This window comes from Odocoileus virginianus, chromosome 12 (assembly GCF_023699985.2).
Source record: "Odocoileus virginianus isolate 20LAN1187 ecotype Illinois chromosome 12, Ovbor_1.2, whole genome shotgun sequence".
NCBI classification, from domain to species: Eukaryota; Metazoa; Chordata; class Mammalia; order Artiodactyla; family Cervidae; genus Odocoileus; species Odocoileus virginianus.
The window spans coordinates 7044995-7066382 of NC_069685.1; the positions used below are offsets into that span (position 1 = coordinate 7044995).

The 21388-nt window shown below is 34.7% G+C and overlaps 1 protein-coding gene across 5 annotated transcripts in view; it reads left to right on the forward strand.

The window, feature by feature from the left end:
* The window catches only part of LRBA (LPS responsive beige-like anchor protein), a 720084-nt gene that overhangs the window by 522868 nt on the left and 175828 nt on the right, over positions 1–21388 (forward strand). For all 5 annotated transcript variants that reach the window (XM_070474768.1, XM_070474770.1, XM_070474771.1 and 2 more), the window contains exons 45-46: positions 19122–19262; positions 20286–20405. In XM_070474768.1, the coding sequence (XP_070330869.1) occupies positions 19122–19262; positions 20286–20405 (261 nt within the window). The remainder of the gene's footprint in view (positions 1–19121; positions 19263–20285; positions 20406–21388) is intronic.

Here is a 21388-nt window from a genome sequence, read left to right on the forward strand (position 1 = left end):
CTCCAGTTAGTCTGCTCTTTGAATATGATCTTGTTTATCTTTGGCTGTGCTGGGCCTGTGTTGCCGCGCGGACTTTTCCCCGGTTGCGGCCGGCGGTGGCCGCTCTGGTTGCGGTGTGCAGGTTTCTCACTTCAGTGACTTCTCCTGTTGCAAAGCATGGGCTTCAGCAGTTGTGGCACCTGGGCTCTGGAGCACAGGGTCAATAGTTGTCTCGGACGGGCTTAGTTGCTCCGCAGCAAGTGGGGTCCTCCCAGATCAGCGATGGAACCCGCGTCTCCTGTATTGGCAGGCAGATTCTTTACCCCTGAGCCACCAGGGAAGACCCCAGCTCTTCCAGTTTTGAATATGTACCCAAGAGAAAAGCTGAGACTTGAAGAGGTGTTTGTATACCCATTTTCATATTTATGGAAGTATTACTTACAGGAACCAAAAGATGGAAGCAGTCCAAGTATCCATTGATGGATAAATGGATAAACAGAAGGTGGTACACATATGCAGTGGAATATTGTTCACCCTTAACCAGGGAGGGACCTCTGACACATGCTGCAATATGGATGAACCTTGAAGACATTATGCTGAGTGAAACAAGACATTCACAAAAGGACAAATATTGTATGGTTTCACTAATATGAGGCATTTAGAAGAGTCAAACTCATAGAGATCGAAAGTAGAATGGTGGTTGCCAAGGCCTGAGTGTGTTGGGAGAAATGGAGACTTCTTTACTGAGTATAGAGTCTCAGTTTTGCAAAATGAAACAAGTTCTGGAGATGGAAGGTGGTGATGGTTGCCTGACAGCCTGAATGTACTTAATGCCACTGAACTATACACTTAAAAGTGGTTAAAATTATAAATTTCATGTTATCAATATTTTACCACAATTTAAGAAAAAAAGAAAAAGGAGGCCAGTAATAGGAGGAAAAAGAGTTGGTTAGTAAATGAAACACAAAATAGAAGTTTGAAAAAGCACCTGCATGTTTCTGCTTTTGCTTCCCTTTGACCTCTTTGAGAACATGCCCTGGTTAACTAGCTGGAGGGTCAGGACTGACACGTGGAGGATGGCTGAGTCAGCTGCCCACAGACTCAGGAGCAGGCATAGCCAAGAGCAGCCAGATGAGGTCCAGATCAGCAGAAGTTCCCTGCTGACCCACTGACTGTGAGGAATAATAAATGCAGAAATGTTTTCTTGTTGGTTTTTTTGGGAGGTGGGGGAGAGGAGTTCTTTTAAAGAAAATGAAAAAAATAGGTGCTCTATTTGTTCTAAAACCCTGTGTATTTCACTGGAATCTGTGGAACTCTCTTGTCTGATAAAAATGAGGACTGTTATTTGACCTGTGTAGGGAACCATGCAGTAGGTCAGTAGTAAAATGTGGACAGCTCTTTAATTCTCAGGCTATTATATCCTACTGTCTCTCCTTTATTTGAATTTTATGTGTGGAAAAGTAATAATCTCATTTTTCATTAAATTGTTAAAATGTAAGCTTTGCTTCACAAAATAAATTAAATATATAACCTTTCTAGACATCTAGAACTCCCTTCTTTTCCTTAAACTTAGTCCTCCAGTTTGGACTTCTGTTTTAGCACACAGCTTAAGATGCTTTGTGCTTTGGAGGACTTTTTGTAGGCTTTTAAGATGCAGTGAGTAGTTAGATGGATTGTGGACCAGGTGCCTGCTCACATCTGAATGGAACAGGTAGTAGTCGTGGTGAGTGGGACGCTATTTGGATTTTTCTCCTAAGGTTGTATTTCTCTCGTCTGCCATCACTGTACTGAACAAGAGCTCCCACCCTGTTACTGCGTCCTACCACTTCCTTGCCAAAAGTCTGTTCGCTGACCCTTATCTTTGTTCTCTATCACACTAAAAGTCTTACATGACCAGAAGAAAACCTTCAAAACAATTTGCTTGAAGTAGGCTGTATGAATTTTTTCATTATGAGAATCCAATGAAATGGTATCAGCAAAATGCAGTTATTATTTGCCAGCTAAACAGAATCTTTTATTAAAATTGAATCTTATTTGTATGTTATGGCTGTTTCTAAGGAACTTGCCAAGTACTTTTGCTGGATGTGTAAAATGCTGTTTTAACTAATGCCTTTATAACTTATCTTCTATATGTGATAAATAATGTATTTTAATGCCCCACTAAAGGACCAGTAGTAATTTTGCTTTTTTTATTTTGTTAGATTAAAAGTTAGAAGGGGAGGGGAGTTCAAAACCAAAGCAAAAGAGTCATTTTCATTACTCTCTATCCATAAATGTCCATATCCACTATACCGAGACATAAAAATATCATCTCTGTGATTTAGTGCCTTTAATTGTAGGAGTATCCATTTTTATATTAGATGAGATTTTGTGAAAGAATTGCTTTTTGTGCTGACAGAGGAATACTTATAAGAGTGTTTTCAACAAGAGCTGAACAGCACATATTGTGTAGCCAGCAGTGGTGTGATTAGCAGAGGTGGAAGAAGTGGGGAGCTATAACACTCAACCCCGTAACTTACAACTAACACCTCCTCTCCTATAAAGCAGCAGTGATTCAAATGCTCTGAAAGTCTTTCAAGTTCGTGAAAATGGAATTCTACTCATACTAATTGTTTTCATTAACTATTGATGGAAATAAGTGAGTTTGGACTTATATTATTTTAAGTAAAATAATCAAGCATATCAGGTATTGGAAAATTGTACTCTGCGTATATAAAATTGTTTACTTTATAAATTGTATCTCATTCCTGTTGATATTAAGGTCTGCCATAATGTTTCTAGTGTGATTCCATTTTCAAGCATCTGTTTATAGACATATTTTCAAGAGTGTGTCACATACATAAAATGAGCTGTTTCTATAAGAAAAATGATTAGAATAGAATTCTATGCCTGGAGAAGGAAATTGCAACCCCCTTTAGTATCTTGCCTGGAAAATCCCGTGGACAGAGAAGCCTGGCAGGCTGCAGTTCATGGGTTGTAAAATGTCAGACATGACTGAGTGCACACACACACACACACACACACACACACACACACACTTTCTCTCTCACGCACACACAAACGTGCGCACGCGCGCACTCTCTGCCTCTGCATTATGAGGAGACACCTTAGGTGTGCCTTTGAGTTCTGCATTCAGAGCTGCTTTGAAGGTGTCATCGACTTAGTATGAATAGAATGCTAGATTTCTAGTTTAAAAAATGAATATACAACATATATGCACATATACAACTGAATCACCTTGCTGTGCACTTGAAACATGGTTTGCCAACTATACATCAATAAAATACATGTATAAAGACAAAAAATATTAGAATTATATGGAAGTTTTCCCCTAGTATACATTTAGGAAATACTGCTGCTGCTGCTGCTAAGTTGCTTCAGTGTCCGACTCTGTGGGACCCCATAGACAGCAGACCATCAGGCTCCCTGGTTCCTGGGATTCTCCTGGCAAGAACACTGGTCGGGGTTGCCATTTCCTTCCCCAGTGCATGAAAGTGAAAAGTGAAAGTGAAGTCACTGTCGTGTCTGACTCTTAGCGACCCCGTGGACTGCAGCCCACCAGGCTCCTCCATCCATGGGATTCACCAGACAAGAGGACTGGAGTGGGATGCCATTGCCTTCTCCTTAGCAAATACTATTTGTTTAAATAAACTTGTGAAATCGAAGAGAACATTGTGTGCAAAGCTTAACTTAAATCATAAACAGGTCTTATCCTCATTCTTAAGTGGATAATATAGCCTGACTAGCTTTTTTAAATGAATTATTCATGCATATTTATGTCCATTTAATGTCCCCAAAGTTTTGATACAGAACTACAATTTTATTTGGTAATCTTGTCCATGTTTTACAGGAATTCTCTTTCTGAAGCAGAATTAATGTAATTAACAGCTTTTCTTCTGTATTGTTTTTCTGATCATTCTCTTTAGAAAGAAAAGTTCTGAGACGGATAATGTAAAAAATGTCCTTTTGAAGGAATTCAATTTTATATATGGTATTTCCTTATAATAATTGCAATGTAATATTGTCAGTCTGATTATATCAAATCTATTTTAGTTTGAAACTGTGAGGAAAATTTATTATTTTCTTCTGTTGTGAAGCTCCTCATTTAACATAAATGCTTTAATTTTTTAAAGCTGAAAGAAAGTAGAAATCAGTTTTGAAGTTGTTTTTTGCCTCCAGTTTCCCTGTAGTTTCATCATCAGTCTAAAATTCTGACTTATGAGAAGACAGATCTAACCATGCATAAACTTTGGAGTGACATCAATCCATATTTTACAAATACACACTGAGTTTTATATTTTGACAGTCTCCTTGAAAGAGACAAGAATATTTTCTTTTTGTCTTTTCTTTATAAGAAGTTATTATCAGGGTAGAAATATATTTACAAAATGTCATACCATACAAACAAATTATAATAGCGGTTGTTTTGGTACCAGAGATTCCATGGTGGATTAATAAGATTTTTTTGTGCTGTTATTACCTGTAATAGTAATGTTACTATTACACAATCTCCTGATTGTGTAAGCCAATTTTCTAAGTGAGGAAAATGAAAATAATCAGGTGCAATCATTTCTCTTCTAATTGATCAAGATAGTTATTTTGGAATATTTAATGTATATACCTGGATGAAAGTGACAGTTGCTCAGTCTTGTCTGACTCTTTGCAACCCCATGGACTATACAGTCCATGGAATTCTCTAGGCCAGAATACTGGAGTGGGTAGCCTTTCCCTTTTCCAGGGGATCTTCCCAACCCAGGGATTACACCCAGGTCTCCTGCATTGCAGGCAGATTCTTTACCAGCTGAGCCACAAGGGAAGCCCAAGAATACTGGAGTGGGTAGTGTATCCCTTTTCCAGTGGATCTTCCCGACCCAGTAATCAAGTCTCCTGCACTGCAGGCGGATTCTTTACCAACTGAGCTATCAGAGAAGTCCATATACCTGAATGCCTATTCCAAAATACAAGTATTTTGTTAGATTGAAATGCAGTAGATAGACCAACCATTTCCAAATGAAGTCTTGCAAATGAAAACTCAGCTATAAGAACATCCCACTTTGTAGTATATTACATATGTTAATTCTTTTAACCCTCACAAAGACCTTCTAAGATAGGTAGTATTATTACTAACTTTTACAGGAGCAGAAATTGATACACCATGAGGTTAAACCAGTTGTACAAAGTCACACAGATAGTAGATAGAACCAGAATTTAAACACTATGCAGTTCACAGCTCTGTGTGTGTGTGTGCTGGGTTATGATTTAAAGTGGCAAATTTCTTGCTATGTATTTTGGCCCAGAAAGCTTGGGAAACACTGCAGTGTGCTATATCACTTTCTAAGCTTGGCATCAATTGCTGAGTCTGTTTTAATGTTATTTTATCAAGTTGCTTTTCACCTCTTACGCTGAAGTGCATGGTAAGGTGCAACCAGCATGCTATTGCTGGAAAAAGTGCTTTTCCCAGTTGCTGCCTCCTGGTATGTTTGTCCCAGGTTATGCCTCGAGCTTTCTGACCTAACCTGTTTTATGGAAAAGGTGAATGTTTGGTTAACTCTGGAGAATACCTGATGTTACTACCTGAGCATTCATTTTTTTTCCTTTAATGATTGTTTATTGAGTAATAGTGTACCAAGGACTCTTAGTTTCTGGAAATTAGATAAAGTCCTTTAAGTTACTGCTCTACTAAAAAAATACACTGAAGATTGGTGAGGGGAAGACGGAATGGTCAAACCATAATCAGTAGTTTATAATGGTCAAGCTATAATCTATATTTATTACAGCATAGATTCTTAAAATGAAGGAAAATACTGCAAGAGTTCAAGGTAGAGGGAAAAGAAACATGCATTTTTTAAAAACTTTGGAATGTAAGCACAGTGCGAGTTGTTATTTTGTTTAAGAATCAAGAAAAGGAAATTACTCTGGATCAGAATGTTTCTAAAGAGTAAATTATGAGATAAATGAAGAGATCTGAACAACCAGGTTGTCCTAAATTCATTTACTTGCTGATTAGTTGCTATTGTTCATCCTTGTATTTATTGTGTATTTTTCTCTCTTTGTTTAAAGCAAAAGTAGGTGATTTCCCCCCTCTCTGTGTCCTTTATATCTCCTACCATCTGGTTGTGTATTTTTATATGTGAGATGTTTCTCCTAACACACACACATAATATACAGCATTCATCCTGACCTGGAATTGACTACCGGACATTTAACTGTTGTTGATCAGACAGCACTTCTTTATCTCTTTAAATTTTAAGTGCTGTTTCTGACAAATGCCAGTCCTTTTAGTGGGCTCTGCAAGAGATACACTGGGAATCAATATACCATCTAGATGTCACAGAGGGAAAAGTACACTCTTTTGGCGGGGAGGGGAATACTATTTTAAAATGATGGGCATTATAACGTTTACTTTATTTTTCTATTTATTGGGCTTCAGTTAAACCAAAGGGATTCAAAGTTAAAACAACTTTATTATATTATAATGGTAAATAGTGGATCCTAAAGCATTTAAATAAAATGTAAGTGCAGAGAAAGAAATTAAAATTATCCCACAGTTGGCTGCTTTCTATTGGCTGACAGAATATATTAAATATATTTCAAGCTTGGCACCAATATGCTGTTATATGCCACATGGATCTTAGAGATTTTGGTATGAATTGCATTCCCTGGGCTTGGGGAGTTTATAGTCCAATCAGCAAAAAGAATGATACTGGGAAAGTTTAGAATCTTTTCGTAGGATTGTGAGGGAATCCCAAGTAGGTGCTTTTAAAAAACATTTTATGTATGTGCTCTTTTTTAATCCCTTCAACCACACTGTAAGGAATGTGTTATTATCTTTATTTTACACATAGGAAACTGAGGTGTAGTGAGGTTAAGAAACTGTCCAAGGACATAGATTTCCTAATTGTTAAAGGCTAAAGTCTGACCTCAGATGTGTCTGTATCACTGAACTGGTAGACTTTGGGCATAACTAGAAAGCATAGTTTTGGTTGAACAGTGGCATTTATATCTACTTCTTTCCAAAACGGGACTGCCTTTCCCTTTATCTGGCTAAAGACTAGAGGTTTACTTCTTGTAGAAATTGCACCAGACAAGTTTCTGATTGGAGAACAGGAAGCACAGCAGAGGGGGAGTTGAAGAGCAGGGAATGGCAAACAGGAGGATTAAGGGAAGGCTTTAAGTACTGAATGGTGAAGGCCCCCAGGCCCCTTTCGCCGCCCTGTTATCTGCAGTCCGGCAGCCAGGCTTACGCCAGCCCCAGAGTGTGAGATGGACAGCTGTGTTACTCTGGACGCACTGACTGTCTCAATGAAAAGACCTCAAGTGTACTGACATTTTAGGGATCCTACTTGGAGCCCGTATGATTTTCCTTCCGTAAAAGTCACATTTCTGTTTACACTCAGCTACTGAAGTCAGCTCTTTTGTGCCTCATTCTTAAAAATGAAGGTATGACCAAGTAAGCAAGCATTTAAAGACAGCCTTCAATGTGAAGGACCGTAAAGACTAAATTGGATAGAAAAATAAAAGAAACCAGAAGAAATAAAGACAATTTAAGAAGCAGAAGCTTTAAAAACAAAACAGGAGTAAATACCCTCAGAGAAAAGATATTGCATTAATAGAAAAAGAAAATATTACTATAGAATGTCGAGAGTAAGTACAGATGTTTTCTAAAAGGTATATCCAAAATGAAAGGGGGAATAGCTTGGAAAGATGAAATTCAGTAACTAGAGTAGGAAAGTTTTGGATTTAGATAGGCTTGTGTCAGCCTGCCTCCATTTATTAGGAAGGACCCGTAGCAGAGTACTTAATCTGAGGGTCCTGAATAACAGACTGATTTTTATATAGTATTTGTTATAATACTGAAGAAAATTTTTTGTGAGTACAATGACCTTTCAGAACTTTAAATTATTACGTGTACATTGTGATAATTTATGGCTATTCAACGCTTTGCCCATAATTTAAAATTAAGTTTAGCAAAATGTGAACATATATAGATATATATATATATGCACACAGACATACATGTGGGGTGATATATTGTGGTGTGTTTAGAGGATTTGCTGCAGTTTTTTTTTTAACTTAGGACAGTGATCCGTTGGTTTCACAAGAACTGGTTTTTACAATTTGCATCTTTAAATTATTAGTACTATGTATGGCAGATTTGTTTTTTTACTAGAAGTTGCCTTCTTGTGGAAGTTTTTTTTATGACTCTAACAGGGGTTAAGCCTACACTTAGTTTAAGCAACCTTCACTGACATTGTTTTTTTAACATGAGCAGAAAATGATAAACTGAAGTTACTGAAATGGATTGTGGTTAATATTACTGTCAGGGAGATGAATAATCTTGACATGTACCAGCAACACACTGCCAGTCCAGTAATCCTTCTCAAAGTTAAGTATTTATTCTCACATCATCGTAGGTTACTGTGGTGTGGAGTGATCATTTGTTATTATTTATAAATAAATTGTTTTATTTACACAATGGTACCAGTTTTACCCTGTAGTGCTCCCTGCTTTCCTAGTTTAGTGCTGCGTGGACTAGGGTAGATCCCGGAAAGGAACATAGACTTACCATAAACTTGTGTGAAAAATTTTTTTGAAACACCTTGAAGAAAATTTTAAGTTCAGTAAGTATTGAAATTGTACTTCTGCTTTCAGGCTGGGGCATCTTTCTAAGAGAGTAAATATAGTAAGAAGCCATTTTTAAAAGCCTGCATACATTTGTATTTTTCTTTATATCCTTGTGTTAACTTTTCATTCTTGTTTCCTTGTGACAGTAAAAACTTAATTTATGTGAATGCTTAATAGTCTGCTTTTTGAAATAAGTAATGTATTAATGTGTCTTTTAGTCTCATGTCCACTTTCCTGTCCAAGTCTTTATTCTCCAAATCCATTTATTAGAGTAAGCACATTTATTCAATATAAACACTTGCTTATAATACCCTGATTATATTAAATATGTTTAGTCAAATAATTGATTATTAAGCATGTTTTGGGCACCATTCACAGGTTTATTGCCAAGAGACCTGTAAATTCATATATATATGCATATTAATATTTGATAGAATGTCTTATTAAAAAATTTAAAATCTTCTGATTTTCATTACATGCTTATTATTACCTGACAATGATTTGACTTTTCTAAGAACAAATTGTGTCAGACATAATTATTATTACCCTCTGGTATTTATTGTTGCTGATGGTGCTACTTATTTTTATCTATATTATGAAAAACCTAGACAGTGTATTGAAAAGCAGAGACATCGCTTTGCCTTCCAAGGTCTGTGTAGTCAAAGCTATGGTTTTTCCAGAAGTCATGTGTGAATGTGAGAGTTAGACCATAAAGAAGGCCCAGTGCTGAAGAATTGATGCTTTTAAACTGTGGTTCTGGAGAAGACTTTTCAGAGTCCCTTGGACAGTGAGGAGATCAAACCAGTTAATCCTAAAGGATATCAACCCTGAATATTCATTGGGAGGGCTGATGCTGAAGCTGAAGCTCCAATAGTTTGACTACCTGATGCAAAGAGCTGACTTATTGGAAAAGACCTTGATGCTGGGAAAGATTAAAGGCTGGAGGAGAAGGGAGTGACAGAGGTTGAAATGGTCCAGCGGCATCACTGATTCAGTGGACCTGAGTTTGAGCAAACTCTGGGAGATGGTGAAGGACAGGGAAGCCTGGTGTACTGTAGTCCATAGGGTCACAAAGAGTCGGACATGACTGAGCGACTGGACAATAGCATAATGTGTTATAGTTGCAGAATAATAGTTGAGGTTCATTTTTTTTTACAAACGGAAGTCCAGTTCTTCCAATACCACTTGTTGAAAAGACTGTCTTTTCTCATGAATTGTCTGGGAACCTCTATTGAAATTAAATTGGATGTATACATATAGGTCTATTTCTAGACTTTATTCTGGTCAATAAGCATAATCTATCCTTATATCAGTAGCACGCTGTCTTGTTTATTATAGTTTTATAGTTAGTCATAATATCAGGTCATGTGAATCCAGTTATTTCTTCTCTCTTAAAATTATTTTGGCTACTCTCGGTTTTCTGGAATCAGCTTGTCAATTCTGCTATTTTGGTTGGGCTCGCATTTAATTGGTAGGCCATTTTTACCAAAAATAATAGTGATACTCAATCTTCCAATCCACAAATATGGTTTATCTTCCATTCATTTAGGTCTTCTTTAATTTCTGTCTGATGTTTTGTGGCTTTTAGTGTTGTATGCTAAAATTTTTAATTTATGCTTAAATGTTTCATATTTTTTTCATTTGAAACTTTTAAAAGTCATAGGAAATGTTTTTAGATTGACCTTGTGTTTTACAACTTTTGTTTGACTCAATTATTCATACTAGTAGCCTTTTTGTAGACTTTTGGGGACTTCCTACATCTCCTCGTGAATACTTACTGCATTATGTAATGTTGACTAGAAGTGCTGAGAGAGCCTTTTATCTTACGGGAAAAGCATTTACTCTTTTTATCATTAAGTATAATAACAGCTATAGGTTTTATATGTTTCTATTGTGTTTTTTGGTGGTGTTTTCAGTTTTGTTTCCCTTACTATTTTTCTTTCTACTTGATTTAGATTCAGTTTTAATTTCTCTTCTTTTTATTTTTTTAGTATCTTAAAGTGGAAGATTTAAACTATTCCTTTCAGATGTCTTTTTCTTTCTAATAAAAGCATTTAATGTTACAAATTTTCCTCAGAACACTGATTTTGTAAGGCCCAACAAATTTTTATATATTGTGTTTTCATTTTTATTCCATTCAGTGTATTGAGTGTGTTTCCTTTCCACAGGTTTAAAGGTTTGTCATCTCTTTCTCTCGTTGCTTCCTAGTTTAATGTCATTATGATGGGAAAGCATATTTTTGTGACTTCAGTTCTTTTAAGCTAGTTGAACTCTGGTTTATGGCTTGGAACATGGTCTATGTTGCGTACATGCTTACTGACTTTATTTTTGCTGGAGTGCAGTTGATTTACAGTGCTGTGTTGGTTTCAGGTGTAGAGCAAACTGAATCCATTACGCGTGAACACATGTCGTCTCTTGTTGGAGCTCTTTTCCCGTATGAGCCGTTACACAGTGCTGGGTAGGGCTTCCTGGGCTGTGCGTAGGTCCTTACTGGTTATCTGTTTCATGTGCAGTGGGCATACACCAGTCCAAGTCTCCCACTGCATCCCCCTCCCCCTCTATTCCCTGGCAACGTAAGTTTGTTTTCTAATCTGTGACTCTACCTCTGTTTTGTAATTAAGTTCATTTATACTCTTTTTTAAATAAAAAAAAGATATGGTTCCACATATAAGCAATATCATATGATACTTGTCTTTCTGTGTCTGACTGACTTTGCTCAGTATGACAATCTCTAGGTCCTTTCATGTTGGTGCATTATTTCACTCTTTTTTATGACTGAGCAGTATTCCTTACTAATTTTTTATCTACTTATTCTGTTGATTACTGAGTGAGAAATGTTGAAGTCTCCAACTATAATTTTGATTTGTCTGTATCTTCTTTTTCACTTCTTTCATTTTTTGTTATACGTATTTTCAGCATTAGTTTTTGGGTACATGTTATGAGTTGAATTATGTCTCCCAAAGAGATATGTTGAAATCCTAAGCCCTAGCACCTGTGGACATGACCTTATTTGTAAATAGGGTCTTTGCAAGTGTAATGGAGTTAAGATAAGGTCATTGAAGTGGGCCTAATTTCAGTATGATTGGTGTTTTCATAAGAAGATGAAAATATTATGGTAAGACAAATAGTGAAGAAGAGAACACCATGCAGTGATGGAAATAGAAATCGGGTGTTATATTGCTGCAAGGAAAAGAATACCCGAGGCTGCAAGACGCTGAAAGAGACCCGAGAAGGATCCTCCGTTAGAAGCTTCACAGAGAACGTGGCTCTGCCAATACCTTATTTGAACATGGAACCTCCAGAACTGTGAGACAATAAGTTTCTATTAGTTTAAGTCACCCAGTTTGTGGTGCTTTATCATAGGAGCCCTAGGAAACTAAGATAGTGCATACACATTTCAGATTGTTATGCTTCCTTCATAAACTGTTATTATCTTCATGTAATGTCTCCCATCACACCTATAATAGTACATGTCCTGAAGTCTGCCTTCTCTGATATTTATATAGACATGACAGTGTTTTTATTATTACTTATAGTATCTTTTTCTATCATTTTTAAAAACCTGTCTGTGACTTTATTTTTTTTAATTCCTTTTTTTTGTGAGCAACATATAATATAGTCTTGCTTTTATAGCCATTCTGATAACCTCTACATTTTAGTTGGGGTATTGAGACCATTTACATTTAATGTAATTTTTTATATAGTCAGTTTAAATGTATTTTCTTTCCATCTGTTTCTTATCCCTTCTATCAGTTCTTTGTATCTTACCTCCTTTTATCTATTTTCTTTCAGATTGGGTTGTTCTATGATTCCAGTTTATCTTCACTGTGGCTTGTTATTTATACCTTTAAAAAATTTAGTGGTTTCTTTGTGGTTTGAAATATGCATCTTTAACTTAGGATTTCTTTCAGAGGGAATTATTCCATATGTAGCTAAAGTTTAGGTTTGTCTGTGGCAAGAAGTGAGTTCATGGTTCTAGTTGCTTCTTTTAAGTGTGTATGTGAGTCTCTCTGTGAATAAATACATTTTGTTTTAACAGCATTGAGTCTCTTGGATATTTGTCATTTTCATGATTACTTTTTTTTTTAGTTGACTTTGGATTGTTAAGATTTTGGGGGGCTTCTTCCAGGTATTTAGCTCAACACGGGCATTGGATTATCAGATTATTTTAATTGACTTATGTGCCTTTCTCAAAGAGATAAATAACTATACTGAAAATCACTTAATATGAACTATAGCTGAGTAATATAGAACTGTGAAGGCGGTGCTACTAAATCTACCACTGTGAGCCTTTGAAATGATTTAGATTGAGTTAAATACAATAAGTAAAATGGAATACTTCCTTTTTCCCAGGACATGTTTGTTAAATCGAAATCATATAGTGGGTATATGTTTAATGTTACTTGGAAGAGAACTTGTTTTCAAGGGATTAAAAAATCCTCTGGTACTTAAAAACAAAAAGTGCTTATGTGTTAACTTTAAAAGCCATAGTAGTGTGCCAATAAAATTTTTTCTCGACAATATTAAATTAAATGTAGAGTGTGTGAAGATAAGTGACAAACCACTTCAGCCATATATAGCATATGATGAAATACCCTGAAAATTAATGTTGAGTTAAAATGCTTATCAGTCTGTTTGTTATATTTGTCTTTTAGATAAAAGAGCTGCTACAACTGACACAAAATATTTGCTACACCCCCAAATGGTGGCAACATTGCTTAAATAATATAGGCTATCCTTTTATTTTCTTCTTCTTGTAGATGGTAGGAAGGCAGGTGGCAGAGATGCACAGAATTCATTGGCTTCTTTAAAAAGTTTTAGCAACACAAGGAATTGGGTTCATAGATATGGATATATAAATACAAAAAAAAATAAGAGAAAAGTATAAACAGCCTTCTAAAGCAACCATACCCCAATAAAGTTAATTTTTAAAAAAAGGAAAGTAAAGCAATAAACTTTGATGACAATGCTTATTTTTATGTGTTCATTTTCCTTAAAAACAATTTTACCAAGTGTCTTTTCAGTGTCCCCAACACAAAATATTCGTCCCTTTCTGCCATTTGTGAAACCTTCTGCTAAATATCCACTCTATTATATGTGTATGCATGCTAAGTTGCTCAGTTGTGTCCCACTCTTTGTGACCCCACGGGCTGTAGCCCACCAGGCTCCTTGTTAATGGGATTTCTTAGGCAAGAATACTGGAGTGGTTGTCATTTCCTACTCCAGGGGATCTTCCTGACTCAGGGATCGAACCCAGGTCTCCTGCATCTCCTCCATTGGCAGGCAAATTCTTTACCACTGAGCCACCTGTGAAGCCCAAGCACATACATTATATAGATAAGAATAAAGTATAAATAACATTTTTTTTTTCAAAAGAGCATTTAACCTAAAAGTCCCATGAAAGGATTCCAATGGTGCTATAGATTCTGCACCAACACTTTCATTAATCCACATAACCCAAATTATTCTAGGATTTAATAGTCAGTCTAGGTAGAATTGGCTCTGAATCTTGCCTCAATTATTGATAGTCATTTAACTTCTTCCCAGATTCAGTACTTTCATTTGTAAATTGGGATTGCTAATGGTTTTGTATATTAAGGCATTGTTGTAAATATAGTAAGATAATATATCTAAGACTCTTGGATCCTTCACTTATAGCCTATAAACAGTTGCATTGTCATCAGATAGAATAGCCCTCAGAGTTATTTTGTATAATCTTCTCAAAAGAAATCATTATTCTCTAACCAGGAATGACCATCTTTTATGATGTCACATTTCCTAATAGTCCATCCTCTTTCATCCTCTTGAATTTGAATTTTCTTGTTTAATTTGTTCATGAGTATCAATTACCTTATACATAATTAATAATATCTTTTTATTTACCCTGACATTTCTATAACATGTTGGATTCATATGATATTGAGTTCAACCATTTTATTATCTTTTCCTGCTGTCACTTTGTAATTGCTCTTTTTCGGTATCTACAGGCCTGTCCTACTTCCACAATAAATTAATACGTAACCTCTTGCTTATGTTGTTGTTTAGTGGCAAAGTCATGTCCAGCTCTTTGTGACCCTATGGACTAGCCTGCCAGGCTCCTCTGTCCTTTGGATTCTCCAGGCAAGAATTTTGGAGTGGGTTGCCTTGCCTCTGCCAGGGGATCTTCCCGATGCGGGGATCGAACCTGCCTTTTTTACGTCTCCTTTTTTGGCAGGCAGGTTGTTTACCATTAGTGCCACCTGGGAAGACTTGTGTCTCCTCGATCTTTGTTAATTTTGAGCTAGGTTATTCAAGGTACTTATTATCTTCATTGTTAAAATAGGGATGCCTAGCTCACATTTACTGTGAGAATGCATAATAATGTTTTATAAAATACAAAATGTAGCCTGGGGATTATCAATTAGATAACTTCAGGTATGAATTTGTAAAAATTTTAAAAAGAAAACAAAAATTTAGAATGTATGAACGTTATAGTCTTTTCTTTTTACAACTAACTTTTACTAGTAATCAGATGAAAGAGCTGTACTGGGTGGTTGTAAGGGTCTTTGGATCCAGTACTCTGTTTTTAATTAATATAGTACTAGATGATTGTAACTTGTTTGACATTTCATATGCTTTTCACAGTAAAATTTAGAGTCCCTTTGGATTTTTGAAAGATAATTCTGTTTTTTATCATGTTCTTGAAGTGGGGTAAGGTAGTTTTGCGATTTATGTATACTATTAGGCTTCGGACAGTATTGCTATTCCATTAAATGATTGTGATGCTTAATTACATTCTCTCCTAATAGACAACATTAATTTCATTAGGCTTTTCTAATGGGTTTTTTCTTAAATATTCTTGATCAAATAAGCTGGAAATAGCAACAGTTATTATTGCAAGTAACATACTCTGTGCCAAGCACTGAATTGGGTACTTGATGTGCAGTATTTTTCAATCTCTAATAATTAGCAAAATTACTTCTCAGAAAAGGTAACGAAATTATTTTGTTGTGATATGCTTAAAAACCTGATTTAGAAAGTTCTGCCTTGCATTTGTTGTTCTGAAAGGTATCAGACAAGAAAAATAGAATACTTATGAATCTACCACAGTTGTCAATTTTGCTATTTGTGAGATTAATAATATATCCTATGGGTAGTAGAATTTATTTTGTTTTGTTTTGCTATTTATACATTTTCAAGAGTTCTGGTATTCTTTTTTCTTTCATTTGCCTTTTCCTATTTTAATCCAAGTTCTTATTTGCATTTTTTAAGTATAAATACTTTATGTTGGTATTCTGAACCTCTAAATCGTTCTGTTTCATTTTAACCACGTTCTCATCTTGTTGTGATTGAGGTTCATTTATTATTTTGTAGATTTAAAAATTAACTCAAACAGGGCCTCTGTATCAACCTAGAGGGGTGGGTTGGGGAGGGAGGTAGGAGGGAGGTTCAAAAAGGAGGGGATATATATATACCTATGGCTGATTCATGTTGAGGTTTGACAGAAAAAAAATTCTGTAAAGCAATTATTCTTCAATAAAAAATAAATTAATTTTTAAAATACGTATATAGTTATATAGTTCTATTTGTTAGCTTTTTGTAGTGTTTAAAATTATTTTTTGTATCCTAGGGCTATTTATATTTACCTGGTTATGAACTTGAGTTATACCTCTCTAATCAATACTTATTTTTTATTGATTTTTTTCAAGAAGTTATGACCATTTCAAATGACCAGTAATTTTTTTCTTCCTTTAATCAATTTGCTGATTTTGAAAAATAATCTGGTCAAGCTTTTACAGTTAAATTGTACAGAGAGCTTTTTGTAGGCTGATAATACTAGGCATCTTCCAGAATTGCCCTCCATTTGTTACTCGTAATATACTGTTTAAGTCAGAGGAGCCATCAGCATTTGCTTTTAGTTCTTTTGCAGAGATGAATAAACATCTTGAAATGCTGATTTAGACAGTGTTTTAAAAATGCTCTGATGCACTTTGGTGTATGACTGACTCTTTCTTAGTTAAATGTTTCACAGCATTATAACATAGTTGGATTCAGCTCATCTTTTAAAGCAGTTGTCAGAAAAATATGGGCCAGCATGGTAGAATGTATTAGCTCAATACATTGTCTCCATTTTATTATGAAGCTACTGAGGAAGCTGTGATATACAGCACTGTCATTACAGATCTATTGTTAGGACGGTTCCACAGTCTTCTTTGCACTGCCATTAATTTATAGCAGTAAACAATATGTAGCCTTCCAACTGCAGCAAAGCAGAATCTTTTAATGAGGTGGATGTTATTACCACAATAAATCAGCGCTTTCGCGTAATGTATAATTCAATGTGTGTATTCCCACTGTAACTTCTCTGAGTAAGCTGGTAGTGTATCATTGTCATTGCACAGCTCCACTGGTCTTATTTTTTTTTTTAACCTTCTTTTATTTGGGGACTTCTTTTTTATATGTTTGCAAATAAATGTGGTATGTCTTGATAGCTGTCCTATAGCAGCCTTCAGAAACCAACTGTAACAATAACAGCCAGAATCAATACTGTGGGTTCTCCTATATGGATCTCTGCACAGTGCCGTTTTTTTTCAAATGCTAGTGAAATCAATCCTAATTGGTTTTAGCATTATATTCAAGAAACGTGATTCTATAACTATTGATTTTGGGGGTGTACTCATTTGGAGAGTAATAAAAATAGGAGCAGATAAAGTGAATACTTAATATGCTGCAGAATCATACAAACAGAGCATTGATTTTATTTTTAATTCACATAATTTGTCTTCCAGTGATTTTATTTCTTCTTTCTTTCCTTTTGCATGGCTCAGTCTTCAGGGACAACAACCAAAATACATTTAAAGGCATTCCAAATTGGTTCTGTAACAAAGATTTCTTGGAGTCGGTTCCATTTTTAACTGGCATAAATTTAGTAAATTAGACTTAATTCTTTGATACAGAAACTAATGCTTTAAAAATGGCATTTTAAATTGGTATACTGTGATACTGATTTAAAATAATAATCACCTAAAGGTTTTTTTAAATTTTACTTGTAAAGTAAAAAAATGGCTTAAAATAAAATGTTGATTAGAACTGTCCTATTAAAATAGAATGAAAGGTATGAGCAATAAATTGCAGTTTTGAAGAAATAGTTAACAATTTGAGAAAGATGGCCAAAATGATCATTTAAAATGTTGCTTAAAATTACTTTTTAACATGAAAAGCAGTTTTAAAACTCGTTTAACATTGTTTCATTTTCAATAGAATATTTCTGAATACATCTATTTTAAAACCAGTATTTTAAATTTCAGCTTAATATTTCTCCCATAAATAGTCAGATATTTTCTTTCTCATATAAATGAGGAGTTGCTAATTGATAGATTTTTATTAAAGAAAGTAATCTTGCATATTTTTTGGTGTATTGGTATTTATATTTTACATAAAGAATAGAGATTTTCTGGAGATTGGATTATTTTATGAGAATGAATTGTTTCTTGTTCTTTAAGGCCTTATACCCCTTTGTGAATCTGGAAATCTCTTTGTATCTTCCTGAAGAAGATGTACATGTGCATGATCACACAAAATTTTGCTTTTTGCCTTCTGTTTAATGGAGTTCATGTATTCCCTGAATTACAACAGCAACAATAATGATACCAGCTAACACTTATTAAGCTCTTATCTTATGCCAGTCAATATTCTGAGGACTTATAGGCTATTGTTTTATTCAGACTTTATCCCAATGCTGAAAAATTACCTTAAAAATGAGAACATTCATTGACTATTGTCAGGTATGGTTTGTCCCTCTATGTACTTACTCATTTTATTTTCCAAAACAACCTTCTTACTGGGTACCGTTATTACTCCAGTCAGTGCAGACTCTTCATCACTTGGCCATGCTCTTTGGGTACCTTGGCTGGAATGTATTGTTTTCCAATACAAGCTCATAACTTAATATTCTATTTATATTACATATTTTTAAAAAATTTCATACAGGCATGTTTTTATCTTCTGAATTCTGGTTTTACTCATGCTAGTAGAAAATCCTAGATTTTCATTTAATCTTTTTCATGCAGTCCCTTTCTTGCACTTCTCCTCACCCCCTACCTCCTCAAATTTTGTTCCATCTTCTCAGCATCTGTGATATGTTAATCCCTTAGCTTCAAGATTTTGTTTCTGGTTGTTGCTTCTGATGAATTAAGTAGGATTTTAGAGGTGCTTTCCAAAGTATAATATAGCTAATACTCACTTCATGAAGTTATCTTCGTGAAAATGCTTGTTCTGGGCTGATTAAACTTTTATTCAAATGAAACCAACTTACTGAGAAATGACAGGTTTCTCCCTTCACTTATATGTATATATTTAATGTGCATTGAAAGTTAAATTTACATTGCCATCCACTCTGTGACTGTAACACTGCTTTAAATAGTATGTATTTTTAATTCACTTTCACACTTGCTAATAGGATAATATTTGAAGAGATAAAGAAACAAAGGATGATTACATTTATGTGGGTTTCTTTTTTTTCTCCTCTCTATTGGCAGCCAGTAGGAGCTTTGAATCCAAAAAGAGCAGCATTCTTTGCAGAGCGTTATGAGTCCTGGGAAGATGATCAAGTTCCAAAGTTCCACTATGGTACTCATTACTCAACGGCAAGTTTTGTTCTTGCATGGCTGCTAAGAATAGTAAGTTCGATTTGAATAATAAGCCATGGATAAGTGAATTCAATGTTGTGGAGAATATGCATTGATTAAAAATCATCGGCATTGTTTTTGAAGGGTGAAATTTTTTTCAGTGATTGAAGCTCTAATTATATAAATATCCCTGTTATCCTATTTGGTCTGTATTTATACATGTTACTGTAGAATGGCCATAAAAATGTATCACCTGGAATTGCATGAATTTTTCCCTTAAATTTGCCTCTTCAAATGGTTGATAACTTATCAGACTCTGAATTGCAACATATGTTATTTTCAAATGTAATCTATTAAAAGAAAAACTAAGATTCCCTTAACACAGACATATATTCTTATGTCTTGAAAACTTCAGTTGCCCCAAGTGGAATAAGTGTGTTTGTAAGTTACACCAAGACTGCTGTGTATTGATAACATATTGGTTAAGCCAGAAGTGTTTCTGTAAAATTGGAAGGTGATTCATCTACAAGAAAGTAATTTCTTTGGGAAAGCATTAGCAGCACATCATTAATTTAAGCTTGTTAGAAAGGTACAGGCAGACATAAATCCTAGAGGTAATTTATAGTGCTTAGCTAATTTCGAGCAATTATCCACTAATATGTGTTTAAGTGTTCTTTAACTATGAGGAGGCTTTTAAATCTTCCAAACATTTTTCTTTTCTTAATCATAAATTAAATATTGAGCCATAACAATAGGAAAATTATATATTGGACTATTTCTTTGTACTGTGAAGAAAAATGCAGTCTTAATTTATGTCTGAATGTTCTTAATAAATTGTTCTTAGAAAGGAAAGGAGTCTAAAAAATATAGAAAATACCAAATTTTGGAAATACTTCTGAAACAATTTGAGAACCTTAATGTAATAGTTTAGGTATAATTCTCAGTCTGTGCCTAGGACATAATACTGGCTAATGTCTATCATTAATGTATTTAAATATAAAGATTTATAAAACCACATTTTTATCCATGAGGAAACATATGCATATGGAGTTTTAAAATTGCTTATTTTTTTAGGAGCCCTTCACAACTTATTTCCTAAATTTACAAGGAGGGAAATTTGATCATGCAGATCGAACTTTTTCCTCAATTTCCAGAGCTTGGCGAAACAGTCAGCGTGATACATCGGATATTAAGGTACAGAACTGTTCCATTTTACAGTTGTTACTTCCAGTGTGTTTCTTACTGAATGAATTTCTCTCTTGCAGTACAGCCTCATAGATGAGCCTCAAAGGATGAGACCTTAGTTAAATGGTCCAGAACTACTGTAAATGATTTCTTTCTATCTCCTGTTTTTGTCTGTCTGAATGTCTCCTCTTTCTCTCTAATTGTGGAACAGTTGTTTTCCTTCCTTCTTGGAATCTTTTTTAAAGGAAAAATGCAGTAGTATGTATGTAAGGCAGCATGCTCAGTGGAATTCCAAAATCAATGAATAAAATTAATACAGTCAGAAATATACTGTGAGAAAGATCTCAGACTTAATGTATTTCATTTGACTTTAGCAATTTCCTGTCTCTGTTCTTAAGGTAATCATATTTTACCTGCTGCTGGTTCTAAATGCATACCTGATTCTGCTTGGTATAGAATTGCATTATTATATACAGGAAATGAGTTCCTCTATCTATATGTATGTTCAGTACTATAAAAAGATCAAAAACTTGGCACAGAAGCTAATATAACACTTATTTTTGCTTCTAACCTCAGAAGTACTGTATTTTATTTTCATGACATAGTGTTTTTTCTGAAAGATACTGTGTAGATGCGGTTGAGTAAAATGAGATTTGTCTGCAGTTGTGAAGTTCCTTGTGGCATCATAAAGAACTGACTTTTATATAAATAATTATATGTATAATTATATGATAAGTAATATGAGAAAGATCTGGGTTTAAAGAAGAAAAGTTGCATTACTTATGTTTATGTTACTGTAGAGTACTTTTAAAAATTTCATTAAAATGATAATTTCATCTTACTTTTAAGTGTGTTACATTATAGTCTATAAAATGTGTTCACATACTGTGTCTTACCATAGAGTAAACATTTGCTTATATCCAAGGTATTTTATTGAAGAAGATTCATCATACGCAGAAATAATCTTTTATGTTGGAACATCTATAGGAATT